General features: G+C 36.6%; 1 protein-coding gene across 1 annotated transcript in view; it reads left to right on the top strand.

Moving 5' to 3' along the window:
- Pym (partner of Y14 and mago) overlaps window positions 1-8,171 on the top strand; it is an 89,214-nt gene extending 81,043 nt beyond the window's left edge. Inside the window, exon 5 of the mRNA XM_068363020.1 lies at window positions 6,725-8,171. Within this exon, the coding sequence (XP_068219121.1) occupies window positions 6,725-6,927 (203 nt within the window). The 3' untranslated portion in view covers window positions 6,928-8,171. The remainder of the gene's footprint in view (window positions 1-6,724) is intronic.
- The last annotated feature ends 5,936 nt before the right edge of the window (window positions 8,172-14,107 follow it).

Raw genomic sequence — 14,107 nt, 5'->3', positions numbered from 1 at the left:
GCTCCCAATATTTTGCTCACCAATCCCGGACCCAGCAGCAGTTCATATAGATGCCTTTCTCCTAGATTGGTCACATCTAGATCTATATGCATTCCCTCCGTTCAAGATTGTCAACAAGGTACTGCAGAAGTTCGCCTCTCACGAAGGGACAAGGTTGACGCTAGTTGCTTCCCTCTGGCCCGCGAGAGAATGGTTCACAGAGGTACTTCGATGGCTAGTAGACGTTCCCAGAACACTTCCCATAAGGGTGGACCTTCTACGTCAGCCACACGTAAAGAAGGTACTCCAAGGCCTCCACGCTCTTCGTCTGACTGCCTTCAGACTATCGAAAGACTCTCGAAAGCTAGAGGCTTTTTGAAGGAGGCAGCCAGAGCGATTGCTAGAGCAAGGAGAACATCCACCCTTAGAGTCTACCAATCGAAGTGGGAAATCTTCCGTATCTGGTGCAAGTCAGTATCCGTATCCTCGACCAGTACCTCTGTAACTCAAATAGCTGACTTCCTCTTATTTCTGAGGAAAGAACGATCTCTTTCAGCTCCCTCTATCAAGGGTTACAGAAGCATGTTGGCATCAGTCTTCCGTCACAGAGGCTTAGATCTTTCCAACAATAAAGATCTACAGGACCTCCTTAAGTCTTTTGAGACCACGAAGGAGCGTCGTTTGGTTACACCTGGTTGGAATTTAGACGTGGTACTAAGATTCCTTATGTCAGACAGGTTCGAACCGCTACAATCAGCCTCCCTGAAAGATCTCACCTTAAAGACTCTTTTCCTGGTATGCTTAGCCACAGCTAAAAGAGTCAGTGAGATTCATGCCTTCAGCAAGAACATCGGATTCTCATCCAAAACGGCTACGTGTTCTACAACTTGGTTTTCTAGCCAAAACGAGCTGCCTTCTCGGCCTTGGCCAATATCGTTCGATATTCCAAACTTATCGTATGGTTGGAAATGAACTAGAAAGAGTCTTATGCCCTGTAAGAGCTCTTAAGTTCTATTTAAAACGAACTAAACCTTTACGAGGCCCGTCTGAAGATTTATGGTGTTCAGTTAAGAAACCATCTTTGCCTATGTCAAAGAATGCTTTATCCTATTTTATCAGACTGTTAATACGAGAAGCTCATTCCCATCTGAATGAGGAAGACCAAGCTTTGGTGAAGGTAAGGACACACGAAGTTAGAGCTGTCGCAACTTCCGTGGCCTTTAAACAAAATAGATCTCTGCAAAGTATAATCGACGCAACCTATTGGAAAAGCAAGTCAGTGTTCGCGTCTTTTTATCTTAAGAATGTCCAGTCTCTTTACGAGAACTGCTACACTCTGGGACCATTCGTAGCAACGAGTGCAGTAGTGGGTGAGGGCTCAACCACTACAATTCCCTAATTCCATAACCTTTTTAATCTTTCTCTTGAAATGTTTTATTATTGTTTTTGGGTTGTCCGGAAGGCTAAGAAGCCTTTCGCATCCTACTTGATTTGGCGGGTGGTCAAAGTCATTTCTTGAGAAGCGCCTAGATTAGAGGTTTTGATGAGGTCCTGTTGTATGGGTTGCAACCCTTGATACTTCAGCTCCTAGGGGTCGCTCAGCATCCTAAGAGGATCGCGAGGCTCCGTAAGGAAGACATACTTTAAAAGGCAGAGTATTTTTTCAAGTCGACTTCCTTACCAGGTACTTATTTATTTTATGTTTGTTATTTTGAATAACTGCTAAAATGAAATAAAAAATCCTTAGCTCATAATAATGTAAACAATTATTGCTGGTCTCTACCCACCCCCCTGGGTGTGAATCAGCTTATATAATCACCGGCTAAGTTTAATATTGAAAAATGTTATTTTTATAATAAAATAAATTTTTGAATATACTTACCCGGTGATTATATATTAAAGGACCCTCCCTTCCTCCCCAATAGAGACCCAGTGGACCGAGGAGAAAATTGAGTTCTGTGTTTACATTGAGTACTGAGTACCTGCCCGACAGATGGCGCTGTTGATGTACACCCCCTACCTGTATAGCGATCGCTGGCGGATTTTTAACGTAGAGTTTTCTGTCGAGCAACAGAGTTGCAGCTTATATAATCACCAGGTAAGTATATTCAAAAATTTATTTTATTATAAAAATAACATTTATGTAATGGTATCAAGTTCATTAAATTCTGCCTTATGTAATTGCAAATGCACCTTGACTGAAAAGGCAAAAACATTGAGTTATTGCGAATAAGACAAATACAATTCAGCATACTCAGTTTTATAACAGGTGAGAGAAAGTGAAAACTCATAATGTTATGTGAGTGAATTTTCAAGCTCTTATTAAATAATGACTTTTTGTCTTTTCTATTTTGTGTTATTAAACTTTAAATGCCTTCCTGTATTTGGTGTCATATATTGTAACTGAATACTGTACTATTACTTTTGTTGTTTCTCTTAAGCCTAATACAGTATACACATATTTTTTCTACTTATACAAGGAAATAGGGGTCCGGGAGTGTCACTAAGTGTTCAGCAATTATTTACAGCTTTTCAGCATTTGCTGGTGTCCGTTACCTAACTTTGTGAATGGTAAGGTCTGATTGTATTGATAAAAGTGCACAATAATACGTGATGGGTACAGGGAGACAGAGAAGAGGAAGGGTACAGGGATTTTATGTGATCTTAATACTGTACTGTGAACCAGGTTGATGGATGGTTGTGACTTCCTTTATGCTTTCCAAGACCGGAGGACAACCCTGGACTTGCATTCTACCCCTTGTGTTATTCATATTCATGAACATGGAGTCGACACTGCTGGTAAATCACGAGTGCTTGTGGCCTAGGGCCTGCATTTGTACAATCTCCATTGTATGATAAATGGTATCGCAAGTATGTACATATGTGCATTGTGCCACCAAAGCAGAATGAACTTTTTATCTCTTCTGCATTGCTTATGGACACTTGTCTAGACAAATTCAAAATTCAACTTTAGTAGAAGCAAGGATTACAGTTGATTGCGTTTGGTTCCTCATCAGGTTTACACGAAAATGTGCCGGGTCTATTTTCAACCGTTAGCATGTATGTTTTATGAACATTCCCTAGAGTGTGTTGCTTTCTCTTTACTACTTTCAAGGGGTAAGCTGTTTCAGGAAGTACAAGATCTAGTGTGGCCCCTTTGGCCCTATGCCCAGAGAATCGGTGCATGCTAAGTTGGATAAAGACTTTTGTAAAGGTCTTTGACCTCATTCATGAGTAAAACTGCTTTTTTGGGATACTGCTATGTCCAGTGCTATATCTGGATTGGACGTAGCATCTGAGGGCCAAGTGGGACCCTGCATTTTTGTTTACACTATCAGGCATGAGATTGATATGTCCTAGAACACAATATCCTTCTGTCTTAATGAGATGAAGCATACATATGACTCTACCAGTGAGAGGATGATCCATACACTAATGAAAGCTCACTATGTTCAGGGCATCAACCCTTTTTTGGTTTTCAGGAGGTACCAGTTGATTGCTAGGGTAGTGAGGGCAGAGTTCTAGCATATGTAGACAACCTTTACCTCATCCTGCTTCAGGAATGTTAACCACATTATGCAGCTTTCCAAGCTCTTACAAGACTTGAAAGTGTCTTGTTTAAGAAACAATGATGTCAAAGTCTGGAGATACAAGGTTGAGTGAATGGCACTGATTTTCATTCCTTTCTTCAGAGGAACAGCAGATCACATACAGGTTGTAATAAACAGGCATGTAGGTAAGCTTTAGTATATTATTAATAGTATTAATAGCTAAGCTACAACCCTAGTTGTGAAAGCAGGATGCTACAACAGTGAAGGATAGCTCAGTGAGGAAAGGAGGTTAGGAAATAAGTAAACAATATGAGAATAATCAATTAAAATAAAACATTTCAAGATCAATAACAACATTAAAACAGAGCTTTTATATATAAACTATAAAAAGACTTATCTCAGTCTTATCTCAGCCTGTTCAACATAAAGATATTTGCTGCAAGTTTGAACTTTTGAAGTTCTACCGATTCAACCACCTGATTAGGAAGATCATTCCACAACTTGGTCACAGCTCGAATAAAACTTCTAGACACATTATTGAGCCTCATGATGATGAAAGACTGACTATCAGAATTAATTGCATACCTAGCATTACAAACAGGGTGGAACTGTCCGGGAAGATCTGAACATAAAGGGTAGTCTGAATTATAAAAAATATTATGCAACATGCATAACGAACTAATTGAACGACGGTGCCAGAGATTAATATCTAGATCAGGAATAATTAATTTGATAGACTGTAAGTTCCTGTCCAACAAATTAAGATGAGAATCAGCAGCTGAAGACCAGACAGGAGAACAGTACTTGAAACAAGGTAGAATGAAAGAATTAAAACACTTCAGAATCGATTGATCACCGAAAATCTTACAGACTTTCTCATTAAGCCAATTTTTTATACAATTGAAGAAGAAACAGACCTAGTGTGTTTCTGAAAAGTAAACTTACTGTCACGAATCACACCTAAAATTTTAAAAGAAATGATTCCTTGCACTTTCCCCTGTTAATAAAGGAAGGTAGAGTTTTCCATCCAGACCTATTGCATTCAGAAACTAGTATTGGCTCCGACCCTAGCAACTTCAACATCCTATTGTGTTGCTGATTAGGAGATTGCTGGAGCTATCTTTCCCTTGCTCCTTTAAAGTCCAGAAAAAGTGACATTTCTGGGTATGGATAAATTTTTGCCAGTTCGTTCAGAGACTATACCTCCCATCGATAGCCAAGCCGCCTTGTAAAAGATGAAAATTTTTGAATGGCATTGTTTGGGCAAGTGATATTTTTTAGCAATATTGTTTTGTAAATATATAGACCCGAGTCTTTCATCAAAATTTCTTATTAATCATCCCTCTGTAGTTCTAACTTCTAAGGGAAAGGGGCCGGTTTATGTCAGGTAGGTGGCCAAAATCCTGCTCTCACCCACCTGGCAACTGTTAGCTGCCCTATTACCAAGCTTTGTTGGCCTTTTCCAGCCTGCATTATAAGATACACTTTATAAAAGACTTAGATTTGTATAGCCATGCAGACTAATACACACACAAACAAAGCCACTCCAACACCTAAAAACATAGGACACCTCGTACATCTCGAACTGTCAACCTAACCACACGAGGACTCCTCGCTGCTGAGAGGAAGGACGCTGGTGACTGGTACAACACATGAACATATGCTACCGGGGTCTAAGTGACGTCAGGCAGGGGAGCCGATTGGAACTATGGTCTACCCTAAAGTCAAAACAAAGTCCTTCAAAAAAAAAAAAAAAAGATGGTAACCATGCTTACCCCATACAAATGGCGAAAAAGCATGTTAATAGATGATTTGTATAGCCATGAAAAAATGCTAATTATTTTTAAGAATTTTTTTTTACTCCACATAATTACTGCTGAAAATTCTTTACCTTGGTTAGTGGAATTTATGTGCTTCCTTGTTGGTTTTTATTTTTGTTGAGTTGATTGAAATAGTTTCGTTAGGCATAACGAATAAAAACATCTTTTTTTATTGAAATACCAGTAAAGAAACATTACTTGAGGCAAAGGAAAACAAATGGAACTAACTTTTGGTACACATTACAAAAATTGTTTTTTTTTAGATTACCGAAAGTGAGTTGAGGAGCTGTTAGGAAACTTAAGTGACAGTACTGTACATTTTACAGCCTAAATCTGGCAATTGCTTCCACAAGAAATGTAGATGGCTTGTAAGGTAACGAAGTTTTGAAAGTTACAGGTACAAATGAGCACAGATTATTACCTAATTAAGTCATGTTTTTTATGAGTTTAGTTTTCTAAGTAAAATAAGGTCATGTAAATCAAGTTACCCAAGACTGTTAGTAGGTGTTCAACTTGAAAGGATCTCTAGAAGTACCGTCTGGCTTAGAGAGAGTTGAAATTACTGTATATGTCTATTTTAAAAAAGAACTAAGCCCTTACCAATTTTCATGAAGTCACTGTATTTTTTATCATTTTATGTGTTCCCTGGGAAAGAAAATCATTTATGAGCTGAACGGGTTCTGTTTGATGTAGAAACTAGTCAGCTTTCTCCATGTTTTTGCAAATAATGAGGTTATGGCAAAAGTAACATTACAGTCTATCTTACTCTCATAAATACAAGTCATCTTTAGCAGTTTCAGTAACTGTTAGGCTTACAGCAAGAGATGTAAGAGTGCTTTTTACAGATAATTGTGACTTGTAAGTACCCTAACTCTGTATTATGGATGCTGACTAAGTAAAATTAAGTACTGTACGGTACAGTAGTGTATACTGTATCATCTTAATGCAGTTGATAAATTTCCCAGGAAAAAAACTCCTAATAGATGCTTTCTTTAGATTTTATTCCAACACCATTAAAAGAAGAACATGTAAAAATACCATGTGCATGATGATGACAAAAATCACCAAAATTTACTTTTGAGTGCCTGACACCAAGCTTGCCCAATTGCTACTTAGAAGCAGTCCTTCAGCTTACTGAGGTAATACCCAAAGGCAAATGTCTATTGAGATATAGACGTCAGTATAATAGTGGTGGGATGATAAGTTAAAAAAGAACAGCTAGAGTTTTTTTTATTCCGTCAGTTAATGTAATGATGGACTTTGCCATTTTTTCATCTCCATGTATAAGAAAAAAATAAGATAACAACAGGTTTTTAGGTATGGAGCACTGAGTTTTATCCTGAAATTGAATTTTTTTCATCCTTGGCTCTGTAGATCAGCAGTCTGGACCTGCGGACCCATTGAAACGTTTGAGAAATCTGAGGAAAAAGCTGAGGGATATAGAGAAGTTAGAGAAGCAGATTAACTCTGGGGAACTTAAGAAACCAGAAGAAGATCAGCTTTCAAAGGTCAAGAAGAAAGGCGAGGTCTTAAAACTGATTAAAGAGTTAGAAAAAGAAGTAGGCGAGAGTAATTAGTGAATGCATCAAATCTTGAACTTTAAGTTCTGTGTCTAGGCGGCCTGTGTGGCAATCAATCTCCAATGTTGCAAAGTACATGCCAAATGCACCATAACATTCGGTTGTTGGAGTAAAATTGTTTTGTTTACTTTGACAACAGGAGTGAAACTTTCCAGTCCATTATTAGTTAAATAAATGTTAAAAGTTGTTCACTACAAATATTTTGAAAAAAAATATGTGCAATGAGAATATATTTAGAAATAGCAATATAATGCGTGGAATGTGGTCTTTGTTTCAGAGGTAATGATGCATAATGAAGTGACATGACTGTAAATTGTTTTTTGTGAATGAAATGGTTGTGCAAATCGAGAATGTTATTGGCCAGAATTGACTTACATATTTGAGCATCTTTTTTTACTTTTGGTTTTGGTACAAAAGATACGAAAGAACCTCAGCTTAACCTATACACTTTTTTATAGAAGAAATTTGAGAGATTTGTAATCTGCAGTCCTATTTTGTATATGCATTACCGTAAAGACACCAGTGGAATCCTGCTATAGTCTTCAATGTTGTAAAAGATGTTAATTGGTATATATTGAAAAGATAGTCTTTCTTTTGGACTTTTTCCAGATGGCCATTTTTATATACAACTTTTTTTAAGGTTTTAAAATGTATATTGTACTGTATACTGTATTATAACAGGATTTTACTGTGATTGCAGTTCAAATGTAGGATGTTGTTAACGTTACTTTCAGCTTTAAGTATTTTTGTCTTTTAAAACTTGTGAAGTGTGAAAGAATGAAAGGTAGGAAGATGTTGAAAAGAAGATGAGAATATAGTTCACTACTTTTACATAAAATTAAAATGTATGGAAGTAAAATTATTACAATTAACTGCCTTTTCACCATCAGGTGTCTCAGTTAAGAGACTGGATTCTTATTTACCTTTTTATTTGAATCAAACTGAATCTAGATGTTTTGATAAAACTATCAATTGTATTGATTTAAATGTATTGTTAAAATACTTGTATTTTATGCATATTTTTTTCTTTCCAAAACATGGAATTGTTTCCCTATTAAAGAGGATTTTCTTGTTTTAATTAGAAAAATCGTGTGACGAAAGTAATTTGTACTCGAATTATGTTAGTAGAAATCCAGTCATAGTTCTCAAAACAGAAACTGCAGCTATATTTCCATTTTCTACAGCACTAAGTATTGTTTTTCAGACAAGAAGTTTCCCTAAAAATCAGTATACCATCTCAATTTTGTGTTTTCTTGATCCCCTTTTGTGTGTATCTTATGAAATATAACTGGATCAGTCATATTTCATGTCTCATAAACGTGTTACTTGAACGATTAGTTTTGGAATGATGAAGTAGAGCTCAGCATTTTCATTCTTCTGAGTAAATGAGTGGTCTTCTGAAACCCGTCTTGTTATACTGATAGGTTAGATTTTTGTAAAAAATGGATTTATGATATTGAAATTTGTTACTGCTATACTCACCTGATGTTCATGTTGCTTTTGTCTCTGTAAGCTTGATATTATCCCTTAAAAATGGAAAAAATTACCCTTTCTTTTTTCTTCCAATACACTAATGCCTCTAATGAACAATGAGACTACAGTATCTACTGACAATAACATGCTGTGCATGTCATATCGTCTTCTTCAGTTTTAAAGTTGACTTGGTTAAAGGCAGATGGGCACTCCAGACTGTCAGGGTTTTTATTTGTTTGTCAATGGGTTTTAGTGATTAAAAGATGTCCTTTCCCAGATTTATTAGCTATAAATTGTTTTTGGCCGATCATGATCAGCATTCTCTTTGTCTCGTGCTGGAGACAATTTTGTGAGTTAAGATTCGAGATTTGTTGTGAGGAGTGCAAGGCCTCACGTTTGTCCTTTTGTTTCTCTGTTACTAATCAGATTAAAGCTCAAATTTTAAAAGAAAGCTTACTTTTACTTTTAAGGGGAAATTCATAGAAGACTAGGCTAGTTGATTATACTGTAGATGGGATGGTGATGATTTGCCTCCCGAGCCTTTGACTCTGCTACAGTCCTCAGTAATTATAAAACTTTTAACTTCTTTATCCTTGTTTGGAAATCTCAGACCTGCCAATAGTGCACCATTCAGCAATGATTCTAACGGTGTACGGCACATCTCAGATTCGATAAACTCTTGTAGAGCTTAAAATATTTTTATTTACTTAGGCTCTTCTGCTTTGAAATCCTTGCATTCCCATATTTCTTGCCACTCTTTAGACAACTAGATTGCAAAGCAAAAGACCAAGATGGTAGCCTGGATCTTTATGTGCTGTCTCTCACTAAAGCAAGTGCCTCTAAACAACCGCTAATTCCTCATGTTCCGTAATGGTAGTTTGGATCATATATCACTTTTCTCGATGAAATAAGCACCCCACTATGTGGATGGTGTGGCAAATCGTATAATTCCCATAGACCAAAAAGTTTTTTTATTTAAACTTAAAGATTTAGCTAAAACTATTCAGTAGCATCATTATTTGAATGGTTGTATGCATCGCTCACTTACAAGGTAAGCCATTAGCTCATCAAAGTTTTTTCACTTACAGGATGTGTGTAAGTATTAGTACCTCAGTTGTCAAAACAAGTCTTTAAAAAATGCGCATTAATTCCCATAGGAGGTAAACAGTAAACAAACAGTGTTAATAATGTTTTGGAAAATTCTTCTGATTAAAGATGAAAATGAGATTAGAGGAAGAATCAGGGTTAGATGAGGCACTTGTATATCCTTTTATTGTATAGGTAGTGCAGCTTATTTCTGAAAAATATCAAAATAAGTTACTTAAGGTACGATGTTGACTGTTATTCTGAGCTTCAGGAATGACTGTTTCCAAGAAGGCTTATGCATGTCAATTTTCATAGTTTGTTTTGGGCAAGATCTGTAAATTGTTATTCTATACACCTGGCAATTCAAAGACGGATCAATTGCCCAAACTGTTTATGGATTACGATCTCATCTTCGTCCTTGAGCCCATCAACAAGGAAATTACAGATTGTTATAAGAAATGCCTCAGTGAATTCTTTTAGATTTTTTAACATGTATGGTAGTATGAAAAGAGTATATGTTTTCAATGAAGGTTTTAACTTCAAATAATGATTGATCTATGGGTTCACATTAATAATGCCAATTACCTAAGTGAGTTAGGTCCAGAGAATTATTTATAGTTGATCATTATTCCTTTATAATATGAAGTATTGAATTGGTAATTCTTGTTGGTATGAAGTGCATTTCAGATTCACACTGGATTGTTTGTGATACATCTAATGCAGTCCAGTATTGTCTACTGACTAATGAAGATTAAAATATATGTTTATTAAAAACTAAAAACTACCCAGATTATTAATTAGTCATTATTTTTCAATGGTAAAGTTGAATTTCCCCCCAAGTGTAAGTTGCAAATCACTTTTAATGCCCCAGTAACCATATACACATATGTCTTCCAGACAATGATTCCCTAGTCTAGCCTAATCATGTATTTGTGATTGGACTCTGTACATGTTTTCTATATTTAGCAATTTGTACATTGATATTAATTTACTTTAATTCATTCGTACATCATTTTATATTTGATCTTTGTTAGTTTATAGTGATGGTTGTGTTTGTTTGCTTAATATTGCAGTGACTACTTTAGTGGGTTAGTGGTGTAATCTGCTACTGCGAGTACGCATATATTATTCCTCCTGTGTTGTTAGTATATTTAAGGGAATTTCCTATTTCTGTTTTCTTTGTTTGGATTGTTTATCTTAGTAATAATTCATTAGTCATGTTTTTTTTCAGTGGCTTACAATTAAATTCTTATATTTAAAACTGTTTTTATGCTATTATTTTTTACTGAATGTTATTGACATTTTTGTTATTATTTACCTAATTCCTCATTCTTATATACATTTGTGTTGGAAAGCTTAGTATAGTACGGTATAGTACACTACAGTACATGGAAGACTCAAACTCAAAAGTATTCCCACTTACTGCATATCTGTTACTTTACTAGCAGGGACCAGAATTCTGAGTGAACATGGCAACTAGTTAGCATCATCAGTTTGCTCACTGAGAGGGGTAAACTTTGTGTGGATTTAAGAACAATAACCAACCATTCACAATGCATAATTCTTGTTGTGCATATATGGGAGTGTGAATCTAGGGTTTCCCCCAGGCTTTGCTGTCATAATATAATTGAATGTTAAGTAAAGAAATCTAGTTTTGTGTTATGAAAATTGTATTTTTCCATATTTAAGACTCGGGAGATTTAGTGTTGTCCTCGCTTGTACCTTCTCTGAAAGATATCACCAAAATGACAAGCCTTTTTATTGGTGTACCAATAGAGGAAACTGGTAGACGAGAATGACCATGAATGGAAGGTAAATCAGTTGTTGTTTGCGGATGATACTGTACTGGTTGCAGACGCGGAAGAGAAGCTTGGCCGATTAGTGACAGAATTTGGAAGGGTGTGTGAGAGAAGGAAGTTGAGAGTTAATGTGGGTAAGAGTAAGGTTATGAGATGTACGAGAAGGGAGGGTGGTGCGAGGTTGAATGTCATGTTGAATGGAGAGTTACTTGAGGAGGTGGATCAGTTTAAGTACTTAGGGTCTGTTGTTGCAGCAAATGGTGGAGTGGAAGCAGATGTACGTCAGAGTGAATGAAGGATGCAGTGTTGGGGGCATTTAAGGGAGTAATAAAAAATAGAGGGTTGGGCATGAATGTAAAGAGAGTTCTGTATGAGAAAGTGATTGTACCAACTGTGATGTATGAATCGGAGTTGTGGGGAATGAAAGTGACGGAGAGACAGAAATTGAAAGTGTTTGAGATGAAATGTCTAAGGAGTATGGCTTGTGTATCTCGAGTAGATAGGGTTAGGAACAATGTAGTGAGGGTGAGAACGGGTGTAAGAAATGAGTTAATAGCTAGAGTGGATATGAATGTGTTGAGTTGGTTTGGCCATGTTGAGAGAATGGAAAATGACTGTGTGCTAAAGGTGATGAATGCAAGAGTTGATGGGAGAAGTACAAGAGGAAGGCCAAGATTGGGTGGATGGATGGAGTGAAGGAAGCTCTGGGTGATAGGAGGATAGATGTGAGAGAGGTAAGAGAGCGTGCTAGAAATAGGAATGAATGGCGAGCGATTGTGACGCAGTTCCGGTAGGCCCTGCTGCTTCCTCCGGTGCCTTGGTTGACCGCGGAGGTAGCAGAAGTAGGGGATTTAGCGTAATGAAGCTTTATCTGTGGTGGATAACGGGGGAGGGTGGGCTGTGGCACCCTAGCAGTACCAGCCAAACTCGGTTGAGTCCCTTGTCAGGCTGGGAGGAACGTAGAAAGGAGAGGACCCCTTTTTTGTTTCATTTGTTTGATGTCGTCTACCCCCCAAAATTGGGGGAAGTGCCTCGGTATACTGTATACAGTATATATATATATATATATATATATATATATATATATATATATATATATATATATATATATATATATATATATATTATATGTATACTGTATATGTGTGTTTTGTTGATTCAAACGTAAATATTAAAACCTCGATTTTTAAGGCAGTTGGCTTTATCACAATATCATGTGGAGTAACCCTGATTTAACCGTTTTTATTAGCAATTACTTCTCGGCGGAAAAGAGAACCTTTCCGGGCCCTTCAAACTCCCCCCCTTCCTCCCTCCCTCCCTCCGCAAAGAGGAACAGGAACAAAATGAATTTCCACTTTAATGGATACTGCAGATGTTAACCCTTTTACCCCCAGGCTTTTTGGAAATTTCCAACCCTTAATCCCCAAGGGTTTTTTTTTTCCCCAGCACATTTTGCAGTACATTTTTTTAAAATTGCACTAACAGCCTTAATTTTTGTCATAGAGAGGTCAGGTTGGTCTCATTCTCTTGGAAAATGCCTGAATTTTTTCAAAAAATTATAAAAAATATGAAAAAAAAAATTTTTTATAGCATTTTTTTGCAAGGACGTACCGGTACGTCCATGGGGGTAAAGGGATGAGTTTTGTGAAACGTACCAGTACGTCCTTTGGGGGTAAAAGGGTTAACAGCAATCATGAGTCCACACGTAAGATTTTCACTTTCTCTGTTACATTGAAAGATGATCCCCAGTGACCAGTGTGTATGTGTGTGTTGTGCAGTATTGCTGGCTTAGGTCATGATCAGGGTTTAAAATCATCCTCTGTCCAAAAATGCAATGCCACTTCTAGTTAATAGTGTGGTCACACAAGCTCACAAAGAATTGGATCCAAATCTAATAAAAGCCTTGAAGGTTAAGGGCCATGATATTAGAAGTCCCTTAGTTTTATAGAAATCTTACTACGTAAAGAGTAGGTTTTCGCTAAATGTTATTTTAAAGAATTCTGATTTGTTGCTTATTGAGATTGTTTGGCTCCAGACTCCATAGTGGTTGTTGGGGATGTGGTTTATTAATTTCTTGAGTTCAGTTTTATAATTCTCTTATTTGTAAGAAATTCTATTTTTCTACATGGTGTGAGGAGTATTTAAATAGGTAATTAAATGTACCATTTAGAGTTAGTCTAGAGTCTCATATTTAAAATACTGGTAGCATTAGAAAACAATTTGTAGTCTTGTATTTCAAACTGTATTTTGAGATGGTTTGATACATGGTTTGTTACAAATAATCTAGATCAGGTGAGTAGGAAATTATTTCAAAATAGTTTTTTAATTTAAAAATGATGTACCTCTTTCCTCCTCTAGTATCCCAACTCCATCAGAGTATGGGAATCAGCAGTATGAACATCACAGGAGGCTCATGGAAATAGGCAGAATTTTGATTATAGAATTTTGTTATTTCTATACTCGCCTGATGTTCATATACAGGCCCACCCACCTTCCCCTGACATATGATGTCAAGAGGATAGGGAATAGTTTTGACTTTGAAATTGAAATATCAAATAAACTGGCACGTCGCTGCTTCACATCTTACCATTAACTGCTAGTGTGTTTCATTACTTTACCCAAGGCATGTATCTATTGAACGGAAAGAAAATGAGAAATTCTGAAATTTTTGGGGTAAATGTCAATTAAACTGAACTTCTAGAGAAGAATTAATACTGTATAAACATCAGGTGAATATAGAAATAACAAATTATGGTACAGTATTGTAATTCTGTCTGTTATTTTAACTTCATTTCCCTTTGCTGTTGATGTTCTGTGTT

Source organism: Palaemon carinicauda, chromosome 39 (genome assembly GCF_036898095.1).
Source record: "Palaemon carinicauda isolate YSFRI2023 chromosome 39, ASM3689809v2, whole genome shotgun sequence".
NCBI classification, from domain to species: Eukaryota; Metazoa; Arthropoda; class Malacostraca; order Decapoda; family Palaemonidae; genus Palaemon; species Palaemon carinicauda.
Note: the sequence above shows the minus strand (reverse complement) of the source record. Positions and strands in the feature narration are given on the sequence as shown.